General features: G+C 38.9%; 1 protein-coding gene across 1 annotated transcript; it reads right to left on the bottom strand.

Moving 5' to 3' along the window:
* Positions 1-991: 991 nt before the first annotated feature.
* Positions 992-17930, bottom strand: LOC139668284 (elongin-A-like). Its single transcript, XM_071547816.1, has 11 exons — positions 17598-17930; positions 10984-11040; positions 9179-9291; positions 7414-8116; positions 5902-6001; positions 4905-5078; positions 4248-4345; positions 3307-3487; positions 3058-3181; positions 1241-1356; positions 992-1099 (listed from the first exon to the last, which is right to left on the bottom strand). The coding sequence occupies exons 1-11, from the start codon at positions 17844-17846 to the stop codon at positions 1038-1040; spliced, it is 1977 nt and encodes a 658-aa protein (XP_071403917.1). The 5' UTR covers positions 17847-17930; the 3' UTR covers positions 992-1037.
* Between the last annotated feature and the right edge of the window lie 7723 nt (positions 17931-25653).

Genomic DNA, 25653 nt, shown 5'->3' with positions numbered 1-25653 from the left:
GAAACAGCAAGTGGCTTCATGACAAACTTACCCTGTGCTTCATGAGGAGTTCAAGAAGCCAAATCCTATGGAACTACTGAGTGAAGTCTTTCTATAGAAAGAGTTCCCTCATTTCTAAGCCATGCCTTTAAGGCAAAGTCAGGATTACAATTCATGCAAGTGAACTGATTTAGAAGAAGAAATTACAAAGATGTATTTCACTTCTGAAAATAAGCTCATTCATAGACAATCCCAGATTGCAGGAGTCCCTAACTCTTGAAAGGACAGCTATTCAAGACCAAGTAGCTTTTTCACTTTGAACACAAAAGGCTGTAAGGTCTTGTCTCTTCATGACAGGCTGAAAGCAGGAGATCAGAATACAGCATGTTTTCTTTCATCTCCACACTTATGCAAATAAGTATGTAGAATCACAGAATAATTTAGGTTGGAAAAGCCTGTGAAAGCCATCAATGTTTGAGTGTTAAGCCAGCACTTTTGTCCCCAAGTGCAACATCTACACAGGTTTGAAATACCTGCAGCCATGGTAACACAAGCACTTCTCTGGCCAGCCTGTTCCAGTACTTGACAACATCTTCAGTGAAGAAATGTTGCTTATTTATTTAGTCTAAACCTTTACTGGTGCAACTTGAGGCCATTTCCTCTTTTCTTGTAACTTGGGAAAGGGGACCAAACCCCACCTGTGTACAACCTCCTTGGAGGTAGCTGTAGAGAACAATAAGGTCTCCCCTCAGCCTCCTTTTCTCCAGACTAAATGACTCCAGTTCCCTCAGCTGCTTCTCATAAAACTTGTGCTCCAGACCCTTCACCAGCTTAAACTGATCATGTGTACTGACCTTATTTCAATTCAAGTAAGAAAGCAGCAGTATGAAAGGACTCAGATATTTCAGTTTTTATTGCTAATCATTCAGTCCAACAATGTTTCATAACTATGTTAACTAAGGCAAATTGAACAGTGTTTACATGAACATTACTTTCATTCACTGTGGCATGATATACAAATAGTCACATCACATAAGCTTCAAATACACAGCCTCATTTTATCGCCGTCCAGCTCTGCTCTTCAATGCTTTCAAAGTTTTCTTCATGATTGGTGCGATTTCTTCAAGAGCAACAAAACAAAGAGACCAGTTAGGATGACAGCTATTAGTGACTTAAAAGGGTGTTAGCATAGTATTAAGCATATATTAGTAGGCAGCGGGTTAAAACAACTCAATTGTAAATCTTAGAAAATTCCATTTACTTTTGATAGGCTTCTTTCCATCTTGAATCAAGACGCCTGAGCTGGAACTTCCAATGCTGCCAGCAGGAATCAGATTTGATGTGTTATTTCTGTCTCTGCTTTCTGGAATACTTGTTCTTTTGGAGAAAGGAAATAAGAAAAAAGTTAGTATTTGATATCAAGCTACTATTTGCTCTGGTTCATTTTGGAAAAAAAAACCCACCCTGATCAAACACATTTAAGAGACTTTCTATATTTCAAACTCATAGGATAATTCAGGTTAAAAGGGATCACAGGTGATCACCTTGTCTATTTTCATTCTTGCACAAATATGAGATTTATTAGAATTTATGTATTTCATTAGCCTTTAAAATTAAAGTATCAGAATTTGTGACAGGTCAAAATGGTCAGCAATACCACTGTGATTCATAATGCCCTGTGCTCTACTTTGCACTTTGTGTTTATTTTCCTTTTTGAATGCAGCTGAACTGCTAACTAGCTCTGACAGAAAATGAAGGCAAATTTAAAACAAACAAACAAACAAGCCTGTGTAAGTATGGATGACTAGCAAAAGGCAAAATAACTAACCCTGAGTATCAGGTTGGAATCCTCAATCAACAGGACAAGGACTGAAGCAGATGCTTATACATCCTGCTAAAGACAGTTAAACTAACACAGCATTCAAATGTCAGCATGATGTCACTAACTGGACCCTTGTACACCTCAGAGCCACTCCCTGACATCTGCTCACATACCACTGAGAACAGCAGCCTGCTGGGGATCTGCATGTCTGCCACAGGGCCTTCTTAGCTCCTGCAAGACCAGCTTCTTAAGTGAAAATTTCAGCTGTACAAATTCTGCAGCTCAAAAAACTGATTGGGTCAAAGCAATGAAGTTAAACTCATCATGCCAAGATAAACCCTTGTTTCTTAAGAAGGCAAAAAGCAACAACTCTCTTACAGCTTCTTTCACACAACACCAGTTCTTCCTAATTTGAGGAAAAAAAGTCTTGCAGGGCTTGGAGTGCATCATGCAGCTACTGGTCCAGTGATTACTGGAGCAGAAAGGACATATACACTACTGTTCTTGAAGCACATACACTGGAAGGCTGGTCTGTCACAGCACAGAATCAACCTCCCATAGAGAAAAAGCAAAAGCCTAACTTGAAGTGCCTTAAGCTACTGCCTTGGTTAGGGACTATCTTTTTACTGAAAACAACAGTATGGAAAGAACCTTCTGAATCTCATCAGAAAAAGGTGCAGTTATGAAAAGATATCTGATAAAAAACTGACTTTAAGAAATCGCTACATCCAGGCTGTCATTCCTGACCCTTACCACTACCTTCTTGAGCAGTAAGTCAAGGCTGTTCAACAGTTTCTGAAATTCACAGAGGAAAAAAAAAACCAAAACAAACAAAAAACAGTTAAAAGTTCCTGAGGTTCACTCTGGTCAGCTGTATCACTACAGGCAGCTGACTGGGATTTTATCAAAGCAGGAGAACATGTGAGGCTACTAGGCAGGCTTATAAACCCAAAACATCAACAATGGAATCTCCCCAGGATGTCAAACAGCTCTAGTGTGATCTGCAGAAAAAACAGCATCCACTCACACTCCAGCTGGGAGGGTTAATTCGCAAGTAGCACTTTGGAGAAATGTAGGATGGCAATGCACACACAGCAGAGGAGCACACGAGACTTAAAAGGCAAATTAATTTCTAGCCACTAGTCACTTAAAAAAAGAAAAGTAAATAGTTATTTAGAACTTTAAAATTATTTTGCAGGCAAGCTTTTGAACTGACAAAGACACACAAACTCAAAAGCATTGTACATAACACTTACTTGCATTTCTTTATGGGATGAAGTTGGATGACAGGTCCTGCTGTTCCATGGATTTCTTGCTGTCGGCGAATGTTTCTGGGTGGTTTTGCTGCACTGGTCATATAAGCCATTTTTACTTGCCTGCCTAATATAGAAACAAGGAGCAAAGGATATGTGACTTTTTATATCATTTATGTCCAAAACTCTTTGCATTGTCAAGAACAGAAGAGACTAGGTTTTGTAAGTGGAAGAGCTAACCACAGATTTTACCTTTTGGTTTCTCAGACTGAGCTGAAAGAATATTTTTTGTAAGCATCTTCAGTTTTTCTTCTCTCTGATTAAACAGTCTCAAGTACATTTCACGCCAAGACTCATCTTCCAGGAGGCTCTCATTTTTAAAATCTCTCTGGCAGTGTTTCTTCCATAAATGGTCAGACTCTTTTATAAATGCCTAATTTGAATGAAAAGTTTTTTAAATCTAAGGCTTAAAAAAAATTTTGAGAGTACCTGTTAGCTGAGCCTGCAGACACAGCCCAACCCTTGGTGGAGAAAGGTGCAGAACAAATCCAGCCACACATGCTGCCACAGTACCCCCAACGTGAAGTGTGGCAATACCATGCAGAGATACTGACTTCAGCCTCGAAATTACACAGCTTCAAATAGCAGAGCTCTACACTGGAGTCAGGAAGCCACACTTACAGTCTAGACTTGTTTACAGCAGGCCACTCCAGCTCTCCACTTGAAGCACACAGAGAAAAGGCTAATTTGTACTACAAAGGGCTACACACTCAGAACATGAATGTCCAAATGCATCACAGGTACTGAAGTCCTAACAGCGTAGATATGAAATCTACAGCACACATGAAATCTCACCCCAGCTACTTCCTGACTGATATGATCTGCAACCTTTACAATTTGCAACTTGAAAAGTTTGTTCTATTATGACTTTCCAAGGTATTTAAGTGCTAAACAACATGGTTGTCTTTTTTTTCTTTCTTATTTTGGGAAAGAAGAATACTTTTCTATACAGAGTTTTTCACTTAGTCATCAGCAATAATTCTCCCAAATGTTTTAAGTCCTGACACTTGAGAAAGGAAGTCTTGATAATGACAGCTGAATTCAAAGAATTTAGTATGCAAGACAGAAACTCAGTGCAACCCATGGAGTTGCGGAACTCTGTAGTTCCCTGAATTTAACAAGGCAGAATTTACCAGATTACATTCCTCTATTCGAAACAACTGCTCTGGTGTGCAACGTGCTAGCACAGGTTCAAGAATTTCAAAGGGGACATCTCTTACTTCTTGTAGCACTACAAAAAAAGGACAGTACTTTCAGTATCTTATTTTACTCAATGGGTAATAGCACTCACCAAACAATTTAAAAGTGAAAATACAAGTTAATTTTAGCAAGCACTAACAGAACACTTTTTAAAGTCAGGTTATGAAAATATTTATAAATCAGCAGTTCCATGCTGACTAGCAGTTATACTTGAGGATAGAGCAAGCACCTTTGAACTGTCATTTCCCCATGTTTAGTGATGTGTATCACTCCCCCCTCTGCCTATGCATGGAAGAAAAGAATGTCTTGGTAACTCAATCTGATTTATGCAAACAAGCATCTTGGGCAGGGGGGACACAGCAGACTTTTTGACTTATACTTTAAGTAAAATAGGAACTTGAAAAATGATAAGCTTTCAAAAAATCCCTAAATTTTGGCACAGATATCAATCCCTTTTTTAAATGTTTTTCAACCTGCTCTGAGTCACTATTTGTAGAGACAATATATTTTAGTAGGCCAGTTGTTGACATGGAGAAAAAAATGGATATGCTTTCAGCCATAGCTTGCCACAAATCCCTGGAAGTACTCACAATCAATATTATTTTGAAGGACACGGATGCACTGTTCATTCAGTGTAAGCATCTTTGAAAGACAGACTGTTCTAGAGCCAGAGTACACTTGCATTTTAGAGTTCAACCTCCGTCCTGTGAATTGAACTGTCTCACTGACTTGCTGGGCTGCTTCCACAACAGGTGCTACGGAAGCTGCAAGCAAAACATCAGCAGGTTTTATGATGCTTTAAACATTCAGCTCTGAGATAAACACAGCTGGTAGGATAAATATATTACTTTTTCTTGAAATACAAAGTTATTGCACTACAGTTTGGGGCCCTTGCATGTATTCTATATTGCAGAAGTCGACCCACCATCATCTAACACCAAAAGAGCATGTACACTGCAAGTGAGCTGCACCAACTCAAACCAGTCTTGTATTATGGAGCTCCAGTCTACATGAGCTGTATGCACACTTAGGTTACTCTGTTACCCATCTATTGTCCCTTATCGGTCCTCCTGAGTTACTCTAGAGAAGTCAGAAGCTGCAATAGCAGCTATGTGGCAAGACCCTAGTAGTATGAAACCACTGAAACCCCAGAAGAGCTGCCAGGGAAACCACTGGCACTTTGTGTTACCTATCTATAAAGATGCTAGTGGTTCCTATGCAAAGCTAGACTTAGTGCTTCATATATTTATTTTACCTAAGATAATTTCTACTAAGTCTTTGCTTGATCTGAGGTATAAACAGGAATAAAGATAAATGGGGCCTGTAGAACTACTACTTGATTTATGCCTTCTCTAAATCTGTGGTAACCTTCCACACTATTTCTTTGCTCAGCAAGCCATGAGGAAAACTTTGTAATTCCCTTCAACTTCAATATGATTTTAACAGATGATAAAGTGGAGGTGAAGCCCTTCTTTGCTATCAAGAGATGAGCTAATATAGTGTATTAGAAAAAGGGATAAAACATCTCTACACAGAGCTGTAAAAACCCGCATCATTTCACATTTATCAGCCTTATATACTACTTACCTGTAAAGTCTGCAGCACGTGGGGGAGATAAGTTTGAGATGCCTGGCAGAAATTTAGGTAGTGGAATATTAAGAAGCTCCTGGAGGGATGTCACCTTAGCCTGTGCACAGTCAAGGAAATACTGCTTCAACATTACAAATGTGGGTTTACAGAGACTTAAAATAAGCTACAAAAAAAACCCAACACCTAAACAAAAACCCCTTAAGCAAACCTCAAAGTTAACCAGGATAACTAGAACTATTGTTTTTCTACACTAAAATTTATTCACAGGATTACTTTTCAGTGTACCCTTTTATACTCTACTTACTAAGACTATACCACAAAAGGGTTTTACTGGAACATCTGCAATTAGTGCATAGAAAGAGATTTAAGAACAGTAGATCAGTTCAGTTAACAGGCTTACAGATAAATCAATATTGAGGCATGCAATGAATGACACAAAACTGCAAGATGACAAAAGTGCAATCCTAAAAGACAGGAAACAGCTTTATACCTGGCCCTATCAAGTCTCCTAGATCATGTCTAAAATTTTCACAGATAACACCTTGAAAAGGGATTTAAAGATGCAGTAGTCTGTTATGTATGGGTCCCTACAAATATACTATGTGCAACATCTAAACTGGATCTTAGGCATCCTCCGACTGTAAGTCAGGAACTTACAGCTCAAAATTTGCATTTCCTGAACTTCACTTTGGTACTTTTAATAACTTTTCACAATTGCTTGAATATACTAGATTTTCCCTCAAACAGTTTATTCTAGAGTACCATACACAAGCCTCTAAATATTTCTCCATTTGCGACAGAAGATACCACATGAATGTGGTGGATTGCAGATTTTCCACAATAAGTAGAGCCTGAAACTTTGACATCAGAGTGAAGATAAAACACTGAAGATACCTCTGATTTCCAGCATGCAAAAGGTCTTAATTTAAAAGGTGTGATTAATACACATTTTTGATATACCTTGGCCCAGAGGGGACACTCAAGCTTCTTTCACTTCAAGGGACTAAGATAGCTCAAATTAAGAACATGTATAATCTAGCTTTATATGCAATACTGTGATTTACTTCAATGCATTTAAAGAAGGTTCGTTCCACTGCAAACAACATTCACTAAAAAACCACAGCATCTGACAAAAGGACTGTGCTGTGCATAAACAGCTGCTGCAGCCATAAACCAGCCTGGTCAAGAATGGAAGAAGGAGACATCTTTCCAAAGGTAAATACCTTTGCACTTTGCAGGTCAAAAGCAATTAGCTGATATGGATCAGGCACTATTGCAATATTGGAAATAGTCCGAAAAACACAAGTATGTCAATTGCAAACCACCAGTATGCCATAAGCAGTCACTTTTTTTTATTATTGGAATTAGTGGCAATTGCAATGGAGCTGATACCTCAGAGTCATGCAATCTGTTCCTTAAAATAGAGGTAAATTTCATTGAAGTTAGAGTCCAAAGCACTTATTTATTTATAGTTGATCTTGCTGTTATCTCAACCATGTGGTGGTTTACCTTTTTGCTGGGAGTTTCTGATAGATCACTCTCATATTTTTTAGCAGCTTCCACTCCCTGTCCTGCATGAGAAAGTTTTGAAGTCTTTTGTGGTAAGGAGCTGTTCTTCTGTTCACTGCACTTCTTCAGCTGTGCACCCATAGAGCCAGCCTTCCTCTTTCTTTTCTTAGTAACCTGATCATAATTAAGATAAGATTCAAAAGACATAGTGGGGGGCTCAAATTCCTCATCACTAGATAATTTGGCTTTGCTTTTTATGACAAGTTGTTGGTTTTGTTTCTTCACACATTCAGGACTTCTCTGTTTGGCAGCACCCTTATTAGGCTTTGCCTTCCGCGGTGATAAGCCTTGATTAGCTACAGAGGAATGCTGCTTTTCTAAAACCTTGTTGCTCTCTGTGAAGGTGCTCTCTTTGAACTCACTTTCTTTAGCCTGAGAACTGGTACCCCAGGAAGCATGCTTAGAATCACTACTGCTACATTCTTTGTTATCACATTCTTTTGGAGACTCAGAATCTGCACTTTGATGGGTCTTTTCACTACAAATATGCTTTCTATTCAACTTTTTAGGAATGGGAGTGCTATAGGAACTTTTGAAGGCCAGTACAGATGCTCTGGGCTTCTCTGAAGGCTTCATCTCCTTGGAAACAGAAGATTTTGTCTCAGGTTTTTCTTTTTCAGTATTTTTGTTTCCTCTGTGATCACTGCAACAATTAAAAAAAAAGAAAATAAATTACATCCCATTGAATGTCTGATGCTAAATCCTAAACAATCTTTTTTACTATATTAGTACTAAATTAGCACATTAATAAATCACACCATATGTCAATTTTACAAAATCCAGAACTGTGCTCTTCTGTGCCCTTATTTTTCCACTATCAGTACAGAATCCCACAGAGGCAACTCTTGGGTTCAGCACTGCTAAATACTGCAACAAGAATGGACAGCAAGACAGGTGAGGAGTAGGGACATCACCATCAGTCAGCAAACATGCCTGGCAGTACTGTTTGCTTAAAACATGTTGGATACCACTTTTCGCACAAGTTTCCCTGCATACTTTGTAACACAGACGTGGTGTTTGAAGTAACAAGACAGAATTTACAACATGATCGGTAGGTGATACAGATTACAACAGGTCAGCCTTTATGATTTGTTTATTACAGGTTCTGGTATTTTACTTTCCTGTTCTTTGAACAGCTTCAGATTTAAAATGCAATATGGCTTTTTCAGCTCGGCTGTGTCAAGCTGTCGGAAGACTGCAAAGCATCTAAAGCGGAGTGAGCCCAGCCATGGCAGCAGTGGTTGCTTCATTCTGAGAAGAAACCGCATTTCTTCAGAGTGACTTCACCATCCGAAGCCCCTCTCAGTTCACAGGGGCATTACAAGAAAACCTTCTATACAGTCAAATCACTGGAGAGCTGCCTCATTTAACCATCACCTCTAGAAAGAAAGAACAAGTTTCCCAATTTCCTGACAAAGTGCACAGCAGTGCCCACCCTTGGTTTAGTCCTGCTTGCACCAGCTGGGACCTAAGAACTTGTGCCCATCACAAAACCAGCTGAAGTCAGAGTACTGACTGGTTAATTGACCAATACTGGTCACTTTGATTTTTTTCCCTCAGATTTTATAACAGCATCCTCATTTCTTCCATTCAATTTAGGCATTGGTCCTAATTCACACTCCAAACACTTTCCCAAGCTTTCCAATTTTTATTTTAAAGTCACACTACAGTATAATTAACTTCTGGGAAAATTGTTCACACCTACCTTTTATTTTCTGGAGAAATAAGCTTTTTCCATTGTTTTACTAGAGTTTGAGCTACATTCCCAGCAGTGGCATGTTTCCTCAAACTGTTAACTGTTTTTCCTATGCCAGTTTCCTGTTGAGGATAATGCAAGAAAGATGGGCAGAATAAATCACAACTCTCATGCCAAATAAAACCTCTAAAACTGCTACAAACAGTATTAGCCTAATAGTCAGGGCAGACCTATAGCAGCTAAGTAAATAAATGCACTCTTTATACTGCAAACAGAACTGAACTTAGCTATTTATAATCCAATATGAGGAAAAAATGCAGCCTTAATTCATAAAACTAAGAGAAGTAATTTTCCTCCATTAACTGTACATATCTTGGGAATTTCACTCATCTCAAATGCTTATGCCTACAAAATGCATCAATTCAAATTCTCTTTAGGCTTATGCAGTACATTTTAGCATATTAGAGAGCATATATGCTGGACAAGCTGTAATCTAAAATGCATCTCAATCAGTATAATAGGGTACAGGGGCCAGAGGAGCAGAGTTATTTTCACAATATTTGTGTCTTCAAGTCTTGCTCCAGTGTGGTTTTTGCTGTCTAAGCAAAGCTATCTTGCAGACTTTGTTTATAGAATCCCAGGTGAGTTTAATCCTGTGTTATCAGCAAGCATCTCTGATTCACAAACTCTCACTTCTAAGATGTACACAAAATCTGGAATTTGAGGTTCGCTGCAACCTGTTAATGTTCTTGCCAGCTATTGAAATTATACCCCTGTGAAGTCTGAGCAAGAGCCATACACATGCTACTACCACATCATCAGCTCAGCCCCTAGAAGGGCTTCCTTAAATTCACTTCAAGTATATTTAGCTTATATATAATTTGAGCAACCTGATTTGCTAAGTCAGTTATTGCAAACAGATGGAAGAAATCTGGTGGTACTATTTCATAAAGCTATTTATATTCTTCAAATGCATTAAAAATACGTGGAGCCCTCAGCTGTAAGATGTCTCTTCCCTCTATTTGACTTCAAGGCTTTCATCAAAGTCTAGACCATTATTAAACATGCAAGTTTGCTGGGAACATGAAGTGTTCGCAGAAACCCTTTGCCATTTTAAACTAGTAATTGCAATATGAGATTATTGTGTTTTCCAATAAAAATACATAACTATTGCTGTGTCCTAGTAGAAGTCTGCCTGTGTTTAGGCAGGCAAATGTCTATGCCTGAATAGGCCAGCTAAATATCTTAATAACCCTATTTTTCTACTACACTTTAAAGAATTCTCCCACAAAATCCATATTTTGATTCTACCCAAAACACAGACAGATTGTTATAATATCTAGAAGCTTCACAGCCCAAAGTGAGAATATCGCATATGAAATTTGAAAGAATCTGGCTTGGATGAGGATTAAAGTCACAAGAATCCTTACTTGAGATGCCTGCTCTTTAAAAGCAAGCAACTAACTTTGAGCTGCTAATAAAAGGCAGAAGAGCCAGACAACTGACATAAAGAATGGTTTACCCATATTTGCTGTGTCCTTAGCATTAATTTAAAGCAGGTTTACAGTGAGAAGAAACCAATCCTGATTAGCAAAATGCCCTCTATATGCTCAGATCCCTCCTCAGTACTATGGCTGTTGACATAATACTGCCTTTGGATGCCCAGCTTTTAGAAAATGAATCTAACCAAATTATGATTTAGAGCCAAAATTATAAAATGCAACATGTTCATTATCTCTACAATTGCAAACTCCTGACATTTACATAGTAATTTCACTATGGAAGAGTTTAATATATTATTATTGATCACTTACCACTAGAATATCCAGTGATATATCTAAATCTTGTAGTGTCTTAAGTGTTTTTATGATCTGGAAGGAAACATTAGATTTTATGTTTTAAACAAATATTTGAAAATTCCATTCTGTTCTTCTCATCCTCATTCATGTTTAATCCAAAAATACTCAATAGTGTTAAAAAGAACACCGAGTAAATCCAGGAAAATGTAAGCACTCCTTTACCTCTTGCTGTAAAGGGCTGTGCTTGCAGTCTGTGCTGTGAATCAGTACAGTTCTGCCAACTCTCAAGTTTCAGTAATACCAGAAAATCCAGTAGATAGCTTGGATTTACAACAAAAGAGATTACAATGAAGATCAATAATGCAGTAGTACAGGCTACATATATGACACACTTCATACATAGCAGTGATCCTCTTCTGCCACAAAACCCATAGGAAAGGAGCATTAGGCAAAACTACTATAAAAAAAAATCAGCAAGTCTCGCAGTCAGCAGCACTACTCCTTCATCAGCCCAGGCCAAGAAAGGACAAAAGAGGTGGTGGGAGCCCAGATTGCACAAAATAAGGTTTTGAAAGCATAACTGCAATTTGTACATTAACAAAATGAATTCAAGCTAGAACAGCTGTTTTCTTTCGCACTGACAAAGTGTACATATGTTGGAAAACTCAACGTTTACATAAAAGCAGGAAATATTTTTTCAAATACAAAAGGCTCATCATCCTATGAGAAGCACTTTAAAAATAAAATCTATTTTATAAGCAGAGTGTAAGTTTCTATAGCAATATAATCCAATTTTTTGTCAATGGGTACACAGCACCCCAGAGTGTTGCAGCTCTCCACACACAGCAGTTTGCCTTATCTTTCTGTTGTGGTTTAGGAATGGTATTCCCCAATTCAGTGATCCCACTGAAACACACCAAACTATGTGCAGGAAGCTATGTAATGTAGACAACAGAATTAGTGCACAACTGAAGCAGCAGCATTTCAAAGGGCTTTCACAAAAGCCTGGAATACTAGTCTAGTGTTTCAGGTCACTGACAGTCCTAAACACAACAAGCAGGAAAGCAGACTACGCAGAAACCCTTTAACTACATTAACAGCTGTACTAATTTAAATAAATGATGAACTGTCATTTATCATATTATTTATTTCTTTTGAAATGGCATTGCAGAAGGTGGAAGAGGTACTGAAAAATGAGTACCAAATTTGAAAGAACAATTTACAAAATGCAGTCCAGGGATATATTTCTCAATTGTTGCTCTAAGGCTCATTATTCCTGTAATGCCTTGGTGGTGGAATTCCACACTTCACACTGAATTTCATTGTGTTCAGTGGGCTCTATCTATATGCCTGGCATGCAGTTCTTCTGTATGTCATCCGCCCTGCAACAGTGCTTCTGAGGCTAGAAAAGCACAGGAGAAATGCTCCACAGCCTGGGAAAATAGGAGAAAAGCCCTAACAGTTAGACATATGCCCAGGACCACAGGTAACAGATCAATTATCTCCCAAAAAGTTCAGCTCACTACAAAACAGCAGGATACCTAAACAAATAATTTTTAAAAAGCGGGGGGGAGGGGCGGGGGGGTGAAGCTTCCTGACCAAGACTTCAGAACCAGCACAAGAACCATGTGAAGTTCTGCTTATCTCCTATTTAGGAGCAAGACACTTCCCAAAAAAAACAGTGATTGCTCACAACATTAACATAGTTTCTAATGCTTGTGATTATCAGTTAGTTGGCTTTTGATTTCATTTAAAGGATATATATCCATATTGATTTAATTTATTTTGCAATGAAAATGGAGGTAACCCACTGCAAACAGGTTATATTGTGCTATATAAAGTGGCTAAGATACTCAAGCAGTGCAAACCCCTGGGCATAAATCCCATAGGTCAGAGACAAACTTCTACTTGAAAGAATATTAAGAAATATTTTCATTGAGATACAAAGAGAATAGGGGTTTTGAGAATTTCCTTTTGATGGGTTTTGGACTAATTCATAAAGCCAAGTTTATTTCAGAAGAAAAGATTCAGGAAGCAGGCAATTACTATTCTTACAACTTCAAACCAACAGCCTAAATCATCAAAGTACTTAGATGACAAGCATGTCCAAAATCTGTCAACACATTTAAATGAAAGACAAAACTTTGAAAGTTTTCTAAACCAATGACTGCAGTGTTCATTTTGGTTACTTGAAATATGTATCGCATTTGGAAAGTTAAGGCAAACAACACTGTTTCATTATTTAAAAAAAAAACCAGGAAGCATTGACGAGACACACTGACAAGCTTTTCAGAAGTTATAGTGATCACTTGAAAGCAGGGAACATCTCAGGCTGCAAGTTCTGCATGTACAGGACCAGTACAAGGCTCTCTTTGCCTTGTTCTGTAACTGGGCAAACTAAATGGCAGTATCCAGCCTGTCAGTAGGAATCACATCTTCAAGCTCTTGGCATTTAGAACCAAACTTTTTCTAACAGACACAATCAGAAAAGAAGCAAATTTAATTTGTGGCAAGCATCTGTAGCAGCAGAGGAACTTCATATTGACCACATTTGCTAGAAAGCTCTGATTTCTCTATCAAAGGGTTAAAGCACAAACAACAATACCTATCAGGCTTTGGTGAAGGCCACAGAAAAGTATACTGTAAATCACAAGACATAGTGAAGTTTTTCACCGAAAGTAAAGTTTGTTAGAAACACAAACTTTGCTGTCATGATACCTATATAGTGCACTGTTAAAATTACTGCATCAAATAACACAAAACCAAAGTCATTTATCTGAAGTCTGTTCTAAGCAGGCCTTTAAAAACAAAATGAAGACTGTGTGTTGAGGCTCTTCTTATCTCGCTGGACTGAATCAGGTAACTTCTTCCTCCAATTTCATCCATACACACAGTACATATGTAACCCTCCACTGGTTTTCAGAGTATTTTACTTTGCATACCACTATCAGCTGTGTCTTCCTGGTAAAATTATCAACTTTAAAATGGACTGTAAAGTTTATAGAAAAATTATGGAGAAAAGATACTTTTATATACAATTCTTGAACAATTCTGTATAATTTCTAAATACTGATTTACAAGGAATGCTCCAAAACCTTTAGAATTGCTGGTTTTTCAATAAATGACATTCCAAGCAAACCCAAGACACAGAGGTCTTTATGCAATATAAACAGACAACAATAGCAGAGCCTTATGGACGAACAGAGCTGGCACACACACACTGGTGTGAGACAAAAGCAAAAGTGACAATAGGAGCAAGAGTGAGTGAAGATGCCAGGGAGGAAGGAAAGTGGGCTGGCATTTGGAAAGCAGAGGGCATTTGTTATGAGCAATTGGTAGAAAGCATGTGAGCAAACAAAGTTTTCCAGAGTCAAAACTGAAAGCAAAGTAATAACAACAGATTCCAGGTGCACCAGGTTTGGTCTCTTCCCACTGCACCAGTGCTGCTCCATCATTCCTTATAACAAGGGTTGTAGTTTCCTCATTTTCTCCTGTCAAAGCCTGAAACCTCAGGAAGGATGGGACCCCTTAACCGATTTCCCAGGCCATCTGTAGTCAGGGGACTGATTCAACATTTTATTTCAGTAACTTCTTCCTGTTCTCTGTCCTTGCTTCTGTGCTCAGTAGCTGCAACTCTCTTTCAAAGAGATCCCTATGAGTCTTTAGCTCATTCTCCTCTATAACACAGCCTATGAAATTTCACCAAGGCCATAACTTCTGGCTGAGCTAGACAACTCAATCATAAGAGCACCAAGACTGAAGACAAAACCTCAGAAAAACCCAGCTGTTTCCCAAACAAAACATTCATATGCCCTCAGTTAAGAAAAATAAAATAATAAAAAACCCCACACACAACTGTTTGCCTAAAAAAATTTGCCTAGTTTTGTTTTCAACTATTAAATCTAATCATCTCTTCTTGCTAATTAAAGGAGCCTTCTTTCAATAATCTTATACAACAGAGAAATAAATTTAAACACTGATCACACAGTTTACCTTGGTTCTTTAGTTTCATTTAGTTATGCCAGCCAGACCTACAGCCATTCTCTAGCTGTCTTATTCCAGCTTGGTCAGTGTTGTTTTTAAAAACAATCCTCAGAACAGGACATAGTATTCCTGTAACTGTCCTTCTAATGCTATATAGCAGCAATAACATAACCCTCCTAAGCTACCCAAAGATAGCACTTACTCCATAAGCCATTGCATTGTACTGCAATTTCATGCTCAACCGGTAATACATCAGAGCTCCAAATCATTTTCTGAGTCAATGCTTTCCAAAATACAGTCTCCTATCCTCGGTGACCTATATTCATAGCTCCTAGCTGTGACTTTCCACTGAGCCATGGTAGTGTGTGTTGCTCAAATGAATGTGGCATAGCACACGATTAAATTTGGTTTCTAGAAGGGGCTCTTCATTTGACACAAATTACTTCAGTATGTGTAGCATTTCCCTACAACATTTGTGGTCATCTAAATTGAGAAAGATTTGAGTAGCATCATGTCACAAACAGATGCATAATCACCTCCCACCCCACCCCCCAAAAACCCCACCACAAACCCACAACCAAAACCACAAATCAACATTGTTTTCTGATGAGGTCTGGCACTTATTTTTGGTGAGTGCAACTAAAAACAGTTCTATGTATTACATCAGGTCCATGAAACTGCTACTGTAATTAGCATTGCAGAAAAGCAAGTCAAATGCCTTGAAACTTGCATATATTTATGACAATTACTGTCAGCTGAACATATCTGAGATAAATTTGGCAGAATGTATCTACATAGTGGCTCACTGAGTGGCATGGATCATGATACCACCCTTAATTCTATATCACTTGTATCTTAACACATCACACAGCTGCTCAACACATTCCTTTATGATCAATGACAATAAAGACCATTTCACTGACCTGTATAAAGAATAGCTCAGTACTTTTTTCCTGTACCTTCCTTAGAACCTTGAGCATCATTCAATACCTATTCTTTGTCAATTCTCCGAAAACTCACTGAGTAGCCATCAAACCTCACACATTAAGAAGCTTTTGACATGAACAACTGATGTTCTGCATCTTCCCTGGTTATTATAATATCAAAAAGTATTTAGCAATTATTAAAGAGTCCTACAAAAAATATTATTCTCAGTATGGAACAGAAATATTTCACAACACCAACAGTTGCCTACATATACGTCTGCAACATTGATTTGTTATTCTTCCCACACATACCTAGAACTTTGCCTTTAAAGATGCTAACCACATAATTTCTATTACTAGATCTACCTTCTGTTAGGAGTGCATTTTATGACTGCTATCAGTTTCTCCCTTTCCCTACCACTCTTTAGGCCTCTTATCCATAAATATTCCTATTTCACTAGACACAGTTTTTGCAGGGACAGCAGAAGTGCTGCAGCACCACCATTAGCCACATTTTATACAGCACCTACTTGCAGTCACACTGTGTAAAAACAGTTAATCTCTTCCCTTAACAAAACCAAATCTTCCAAAACTATTCCCACTTTTCATTGGAGTTGCATGTGTTCTGAAAATTATTGTTTTGAGATTACTTGAAAATTAATTACCTCTAGAATTGCTTCTTTATTTTGCTTTGCTATCTCTTGTTCAGAATAGCATATCAACACAAGACTATAATATCTGATAATTTCTGTAGCACAGGAAGAAATCTTAGGTTCATTGAACAACAAATTAAAACTTCTGAAGAAGCACCAGTACAGATATTTGCATTTTAGACAGATAGTATCTACAGCACTGGCATTGAAGTACATAAACCGTTATTGCCTGAGAAAATCAGTATTTCCTCTATGTGCATAAACACACAAACTTTGAAAGCACACTCTAGGTATGATTAATAGATAAGCTTTTCCAGTTCATTAGCGACCAAATACAACTCAATTTCTACTGATGTCTGCTGCCTCCAAATACTTCCACGAACTTGTATCAAGTTTTAATGCCTTTGAAACCCATCCAGACTAATGTATACTGTCTTTTCAAATCAAATGTGACCCTCAGGAAAAAAAAAACAACAAACAAACAACAAAAAAACCCAAACAAACAAGCAAAAAACCACAAACCCAAGAAACTATCCTACTCCTTTAATACACCTTCTTTAGTTGGATGTGATGTATTCATAAAACATTGAGGCTCATATTTGGCACATGCTTCTGTATTGCTTTATTTCCGTTTCCTTCGAAGTCCAGGCTGTTGCTCAGAGATCAGTGTGTTCCTTACCCCCCCTGTGCCCCACAGCCTCTGTCGATCTCCTTCTCCGCCTCCCTGGGCCCCCACAGTGTCCCCCTCTGCCTCCCTGGGCCTCCAGCGCATCTCAGCAACTGCTCTGACCCAGGTCCCCACTGATGTCTGCTCGCTGCAGGTGTTCCTTATCTAGTCCTCACAGCTCCTGAGCAGCTCGGCTACCCTAGAGCTGTTGTTTCATGCCTTCCACAGGTAAGAACAGCTTTGTTCTTCTTGCACCAGGAAGAAGAACAAGGCGGAATGTGACAGCCTAGATGTGCACCGTTAAAACAAAGCAGAACCACCTATTTCGCCATGAAAAACTCTTATGAACACAGTGTTTAGCAGCCCAGCTCTGCTGGGTTTTGCCTCCTGGCCGGGTACCTCCGCGGGCTCCTGCGCGCAGCCCAGACGCTCCTTCAGCTCCAGCACCCTCAGCGCGGCGCTCCGCCCCAGGGGCACGGCAGCGGGATGGCCATCGACATCGGCACCGCTCCCCGCCGTGGACCCGGGAAGGACGCTCCGCCTCTCGGGCACGGCAGCGGGATGGGCATCTCTCCCCGCCGTGGCCCCGGGATGGGCGCTCCGCCTCTCGGGCATGGCAGCGGGATGAGTGCTCTGTCCCCCGGCCATGGCATTGGCATCGGCTCCGCTCCCGCTCGCCCTTCTTGTACCCGCGGCCGCTCCGCCATAGGCGGCTCCTCCCGGCCGGGCTGGTTGTTCGCTACCAATCTCTCAGCGCTGATAATAATGACTGTGTGCTGTGCTCTGCTCTGCCCTGCCCGGTCAGAGGCCGCTGGAGCGCACGGCGTGGCACGGAGCAGGCACAGCTGTAGCCCAGGCGAGCCCGTGCGGGTGAATCGCGTCAGGAGCAGCCACACCTGCCCCAGACACACCTGCCCCAGACACACCTGCCCCAGACACACCTGCCGACGTGGGGCCGTGCCAGCCTCACCAGCAGCCGTGAGCGTCCCCGTCCCTCCTTAAAAAATATGTCATTGCAATACTTCCTGGGCAGTTACCGTGCGTGTAATTAAAATACTTACATAGAACACCTTTCACTCACTAAAGTGGTGTTTGGGAAAGCATTCAAAAAGTGTATAGAGTCTGAACTACTGCGGGATTCAAGTAGGCAAAAGTCTGGTATTTGCACATTAGGGTAGCTGCTCTTGCAAAATAGATCTTATTACAGCTTGGAGCAGTGTATAGCAAGTTCATCAGCAGAGAAACCAAAATAGCTGGTAGGGCAATACAGCAGGTAGAGAACTCAAGCTGGAAATGAAAAAAACAAATTCAGGTCCCTGATGCAGACTGGGTCTCCAGTTCCTATGTTCATCCTTTTATTTTACAGAAATAATTAACCCATCATCACAGTATGCAGAGACTTCATCAACCCTACCTTAAAATAGGCCTTTCACAACTAGTTACTCTTCAGTTTTCTGGCCCAAATAGTGTGAGATGGTTCATATAAAGTGGCATTTATGGACAAGAAATCATCAGAGAAATTCAGCGCACATCACCATTATGATTAAAGCCATTGTTGAGTAGGGAACTTGAGGCTCAGAATGTCGTATGTATTACGTGATTGAAACTGGAATTCCCATATATTGTTTGAAAACCTTAATTATCAAATTACTGGGTTTCCTGGAATGAGAAAAATGTCCTTGATGCCCAATTGTTCTGAAAGATCATGATTTCATGATAGTGAAGGAGAAATTTAAAATCTCAAAAACTTTATAGAACAAGAAGACTGTTTCTAGTCCAGATCTAACTGCAGCATTTCTCATATCACCTGTCAGAACTGTTATGTCAGAGGAAAGAATTCCAAGTTTACTCAGTCCTCCAAAACTGTAGCCAATGCCCATCATTATGAGGATTTGTTTGTTTGGCATCGATGTGTGACTCCTCTTAGAAAGAACTGGGGTTGCTATACACACAAACACAGCTCCAAAAATTGCCCTGACAGTACATGCTCAAAGGCTGTGTTGTGCAATCAGCTCTGCTCCAAGGCTTGCAAACTCTCTATCATCTCTAGCATCCTCTCCATTCCCTCCTGCTAGTGCTTAGTGAGTTTCCAAGGAAAGACTGAAACAAAACGGAGAAACAGGCTTTGTATGAGCTAAAGAGAAGAGCCAGGTGAGAGTTTATGGGGGGTGAATCGATGTGAGAAGCTTGGCTGGGCAAAATCAGGCAATAAAGTGGGAGCAAGTGATTGAGGATAGAGGGAGGTCTGAGTGACCCACTGGGGCTGGATGTCTTGCTGAACACAGTTCCTAAAAGTTACCTTCTGTGAAATCAAGCCCTGTGTATTTGTTCCTAAACGGTAGTAGTTTGTGTATGTATTCAGCAGCTTAAAAAGACATTTCTTTTCTATCTCTTTTTTGAAAAAACCGCAGTTCCCACTGAAGTTGAAGTTGAATATGCTTTCACAGTTATCTCCAGTCTGCATAAAGAGCCTAGAGGCATTACTGGTGATTACTCAGTACATTCAGATTAGTGCATTTAAAGATGTTTTTCATAACTATTTATCATAGTGAACTAAATACGGGCTTTGAGGGTATGTGGTATTTAGCTGAGCATTCATAAAGTGCTTAGAGCAAACAAAACAGTCATGATCTAGAGATAAGCCTGAGTTTTGTTAACATCTTTAATTGGCTAAGGTAGATCTGCACATGGCCATGGCTGTGATGCTCGTGTTCCACTAACAAATCAGAGCATGCTGACTTCAAAGAAAAGGCTTTACATTTCCAGAAAGAGTGCAGTAGTGGTTGTTCACGGGTTAGAAAAGATGGTTATAGTTGCCTTAAGGCCTGCCTTTGCTGATACAAGAACTTTCTCTATTGTTGATTCTGAATCATGATCATGGAGCAAATAATAACAATTGTTCTTGTTCATTGGGTTAAGAACTAATCTCTCGAAATGTTTCCACTTTTTACCCCTAAAATGTCAAAACATTACTACACGACCTGCTATGGCTTCATGGATTGATAGTATTGTCCTTAGTCACTCATATAGACCAGTTGATTTCGTAGAAAATTAAGTATTTTTTCCCCAAGATTCACTTATGCCTAAAAGGATGCATCTTGAGAGCTCAAGATATTGTCAAAAAATGTACTACCTCCTCTTTCAAGTGAGAAGACAGTAACCTGATTGCAAGGACTTCAATAAATATGAAAATATTTTATAGTAATTAATTTCTATGCCATTTGAAACGAAATAAGCAGAAAGGCATGTTATTTTCAAGATGTAAGGGAAACAATGTTAATATCTGAAAATTAAAAGCATATTAAATCAAAGTTTGGTTTAAAAAACTATATTATTTGTATTATGTAAATGTATATATATGTGTGCAATGTATTATATATTATTTCCATAGTATATTTTATGCAAATGTATAATGATTTCTGATCCTTGTACTAGTTATTTTTAAAATACTTTATTGTGTGCTAATTAATGGAAAATGAGACTGACTAGTGCCAAGACCAGCCTGCATGCCACATAAATCCAAGCATGCTATCAGTTGTCCTCTGAAGACCAACTCACTAAAGGTTTTGTAGGTCTTGCCCTGACATATAACCAACGTTTCAGAACTATGTGAGATGTTTGATTTTGTCAGTTTTGGTACATTGAGATGCCCCATGAGATGGTTACCTCTATACTGCTCAGCCCAAAGCATGGTCAGTATTTTCTGAATTAGAAATTCAGTGAGGATAGTTCCCCATTGTCAATTCTGTTGTTTTTTCAATAGGTAATCATATAAGGATTTTGGAAACACAGTTGTAGAGACTTAATAAGACCTTAATTTATTTTACAATGCACTAGTAAATTTTAAAGATATGATATGAAAATTAGAATAATAATTTATTTTCTACATATCATGAAAATGTATTCATTCTGCAAGAGAAGTGTTCCCTTTATAGAAAAAAAAAACCCAAAAACCTAATTGAAAAATAACAAAATAATAAATATATTCTTTCTCTGAAAAATATTGGCTTTTTAAGACATCTTAAAATTGTAAAAATTGATAAAAGCCTGGTCATGAGCGATTAGAAAAGGGAACACTGAGTAACTCAGGTTCACTGGTATGTTTGGGACTGTTGTTTTAGAAATATACTTGTTCTACCTACAAAACCTAATTTTTTACAAGTTCTTAAAACTCACGAGCACAGTATGACTTATATTCTTTGCATAAAAATCATTATAGTTGGTCCTATTAAGACAGAGATTCAAAAATCTTAACGATAGTTATAAGGAATTTTATAATTAGATTTAGCTGGTAAATTAAAATATATTGTGATGTGTTAAGATGGGGATAGATATCATCCTGCATATGAAATTAATTTATAGTTAATTGTATTTTTGATGAACAAGGAATCTACATGAGAGTGAAAAAAAGGCATAGTAGATGGAGATTCGCTTTTTACAAGGAATCACAAGGAAAAGATGAGGGGGGATGGGTACAATTTACTCTGGTGATTACGATCACAAGAGAAAAATTTTTCACCACGAGAACAGTCACTGAAATAATCTCCCCAGGGAAGAAAATGGTGGATTCTCCAATGCTGGACACTTCTAAGATTCACCTGAAGAGTGCGCTGAGCCATCTTGTCTAGACCATGCTTTTGTCAGGAAAGATTGAGCACATAATTCTTGGGGTTCCTTCCAACCTGGTATTCCATGATTCTATGAAAATAAGGCTTTGTCAATTTTTCACAGCTGTGGCTTTATTTTTCAAACAGAAAGCTTTTTGCTGTTGGAAGGGCTTGACTTTATGTCCCTCTCCCCTTTGCTCTCATTTCTCACATTTGACTGCCTCTATTCCCTATTCTGTTCTTTCATTTTTATCTTGTAACATTTTTTAATTTCTCCAGCACAGCAATGCCCTTTGATTCAAAACAAGTGTTGTTTTGCAGCAGTTGTTGTAAAAGCTCATTCAAGCCTGGAAGCAACCAACTAAATCTGTAAGATTTGTGCAAAGCACAGGTCAAGAGAAAGTCTTCCTGTTCTCTGACTTCTGCTTCTCCCAATACCCTTCACTTCACATGCAGTCACTTGCACCCTTTTTATCTCTCACATGGGATAACATTGTCCTGTGATGTGGAGGTTTGGCTTTTTATTAATCCTGAGTTTGACTGGCAAGGAGGTAGAGATAAATTATTCCAGTGTATAGCATAACCCACAAGTTACTTTGTTGAGAGACAGAAGATCAAAGTTCACATCTCTGCAAATATATCAGGGGATGTGAGTCAGTATCCTTGAAAGCCAAGGCAAGTTTTTACAGGAGCAGTGACCTAACTCCATGAGCAGGACATGGCTGTGAATCCCCATCAGCTGGTCTCCTTTCCTCTGCCCAAAGTTAAGCATGGAAAACCTAAGAAAGCGGAACTTAAGTGCCAGCTTTTCTGTGGCATTTCCTGCTGGTTATTTTAGGTCATAGAATAATGTCATAGAATGGTTTTTGAAAGGACCTTCAAATATTACCAAGCTCCAACCCCTCTGACATCTTCTGCTAGAACAAGTTGCTCGAAGTTCCATCCAAGCTGGCCTTGAACACTTCCAGGCATGGGGCATCCACAACCTCTCTGTGGATGTGCCAGTGCCTCACCATCCTCATCATAAAAAGTATTTCCAATCTGCAATCTAAACTTATCCCTCTCCATAACCATACTGGCTTTCACCCAGGCTCACAGCTTTGACCTGGGGAACCCAGTGGTTCACCCTACACTTATCTGGGACAATTATTACCTGCTGTGGGAGTCCCTTCTCTGTACTCCCCTGTCCCAGTGCATTTGCAGGGTCCAGGACTGTCCCCCTGATTTCCAGTGGCCAGGCAGCCCAGGGAGGCTGAGCTCCTGTGGCTGGGCAGAGGCAGGGAGCAAGGCATGGAGAGGAGGGGTCATTTTAAAGAGCACTCGAGCGCAGGCTCCGGTCTCCTTTGCTCACTGTGACAGCAAAGCATCTCACTGGAAACCACAAGCTGGGACTTACCAAGGCCTCTGACCTTTCTCTCTCTTTTTTACCACAATTCCTCTCTTTTTGTGTTTGCATTTTCCAAGGAAGAGGCATTTTCACTGACAGCTTCTTGGACAGCTCTGGCACATTTTTCTGAGGAGGGTAAGGGTTTTTAAATCCTCACTTTGATAGTGTTTAGATAGTAGCATTTTAAGGTGGGGAGGGAGGATTTTTGGTTGAATTCGTTGTTTTGGGACTCCAAGTGATACTTGGCATGAGTTGTTCTTAAGCTAAAATAAATTAGGTGAAAGCAAACAACTACAGAAACCCAAATCACCCAGGGTTTTCAAAGTTAAGTAATCTGGTTTTACTATAGGATCATTTGATTGCTTTCACTGGGCTTGCACATTCTGTCACTTATGATGTGTGTACACTAAACTAGCTGATGAAACTTCTGTTGATAAAAAAGTGTTTTTCAGGAAAAAACTTCAGATAGTAAGGACTTTTGAACAGGGAGCTTAAAATGCCAAGTATTTAAATGAGTTCTGCAATGATGCAGTGAGGCAATAAATATTAAGGGCTGCATGTATTAAAAATTTTAAATTATGGGTCTCTAAAAGTACTTAGAACAGATATGACTGCCAAAAAAATATGCCCTTGCCAACTTTAAAGATGTGGCTATTAATATGCAAAGCTATAACTATGTGTATAACATACAAAGATATCCAAAAGTTTTGGTTTGCTTTTTCCTATGGCAAGAAATATACATGACACTTTCAACATCATAGGATTTTTGCAACAAAAGCTATGTTAAACCACCAAGGATACTAAAACATCAGCTATACCTCCAACTGAACCTGTCTTAAAATGGCAAGCTGCTGGGAGGTTGCTATTCTGGGAAGTGACTCTGATAGGTCTCAACAGATGCAGGTCCTGGAATGCAGCCGGAGCAGGGGGAGCCGGGCAGCAGCTGACCCTGTGCTGGCACACTGACATATCAGGGATCGCAGCTCAAGTCAGCACAGCCTGCTTTGGGCACACATGGCCTTCTCCCTCGTCTGCTCTGCACATGGTCATCACCCAGGAGCAGCAGCAAAAACCTCCTGGTGCTCACAGGCAGTAACCATTCCTTTCTATAATTAAATCCCCATTTTGTTACATGCTGTGTGCTTAAGGAAGAATTTATGTGCTGAGATTCTAGACTGAAGTATTACAGAAATCTTTCTATTAAGTTATCTACAATAAACCAGTTATTTGATTTATCATTAATTAGCATTTCTTTATGTTCTGGTTTTTATGACTGCAAGGATCACAAAGAAACTAACATGTGTAAGTTGTTTTAAAATCAGTGGATACACTGGAGATAAATGCTGTATTTGAATCTATTCGAATGCAGAATTCTGTTTAAACTGTGTTATTGAATATCAGTTTTTTCCTTTGAGAATATTTGCATATACTTTTATTTGTTTGAAGCAACTTATTTGAAAACTACTTAGGGGTTGTCTCACATTGCATTTGACAAAAATGTGGCTCTTTATTTCAGCAAGAGGTGGAACTTGCCTAGAGTTGAAATATATAATTTAAATGTGTTCTAATATAACTGTGTGGGACTGATTCTTATCTTGGCACTTAAGGAACTTGTTTAAAATAACATATCCCAATAGAGTTTGCATGACTTTTTTTTCAAATAGAAGTTAGACACCTTGTCTTCTCCCTAAATCTCAAAAAAAACCTAAAAGTAGGACTTTAGGATTTTAGATTTTGAATACTGAAAAGCAAGTAAAGTGTGCTATGAGTAGAAAGTATTTGTGCTTCTGACATGGGAAATAGAATATAATCAGTCTATAAAATCAAAAGTTATAAAAACCTGGAAGCAGTTTGGAGCACACCCTAAATCTAAAATCATATTAAAATCTACTTTCTCTTTATGTCTCATCTTGTGGGGGGGGTTTTGTCTTTAAGAATTTCTCCCAGTCTTAATATTTCCTGGTCAAGTTCCGAACTCACCTTTAAGTTTGTAGTAGCCCTGGAGTAAGGATGAGCAAAGTTGGAGGCCCATATTTTTCCTCTGCTTCAGGCTAATGAATTCAGGTCTAGAACTTGACTGATTTAAATACATATTTGCAAAATTTTACACTGGCAAACTCATTTAGAGAATTTAACTCTTTGAATGTGGTGATAATAGGTAAATGTTAATTTATGACCTGGTTATTAAAAAAAAAGGAAAAAGAATTACTGTAGGTGTATTCTTCACAGTTTGAATATTGAGTGCTATTCATAAGCAGCCATACTACAATCTGAAACAGAGTAATAGTTCTTAGGAAGATAGATTATCCTGTGTGTTTGGTTTTGTGGCATTAGTATGTATTGACAAAGGTTAGGTTTGTTGCATAATCACATAGCTATTAAATTTCACAACTGTGGTGTAGCTCTAAATATTTTAATTTTATTTTTAGCAAGCTCTTGGCTGTAATATTTCATTGCAGTC

The sequence above is a fragment of the Pithys albifrons genome, chromosome 2, assembly GCF_047495875.1.
Source record: "Pithys albifrons albifrons isolate INPA30051 chromosome 2, PitAlb_v1, whole genome shotgun sequence".
Classification (NCBI taxonomy): Eukaryota; Metazoa; Chordata; class Aves; order Passeriformes; family Thamnophilidae; genus Pithys; species Pithys albifrons.
The sequence above is the reverse complement of the archived record's forward strand: the minus strand, read 5'-3'. Positions and strand labels throughout refer to the sequence as shown.

Bases quoted from the DNA above. Each gene is read 5' to 3' on its own strand.
- LOC139668284 (XM_071547816.1), bottom strand. From the start codon at position 17,846: ATGGCCGGGGGACAGAGCACTCATCCCGCTGCCATGCCCGAGAGGCGG. The intron at 5,079-5,901 runs GTAAGTAGTATA...TTTTGCTTGCAG, and splicing joins ACGTGCTGCAGACTTTACAG to CTTCCGTAGCACCTGTTGTG. The intron at 3,488-4,247 runs GTAAATTCTGCC...CATTCAAATTAG, and splicing joins GAATAGAGGAATGTAATCTG to GCATTTATAAAAGAGTCTGA.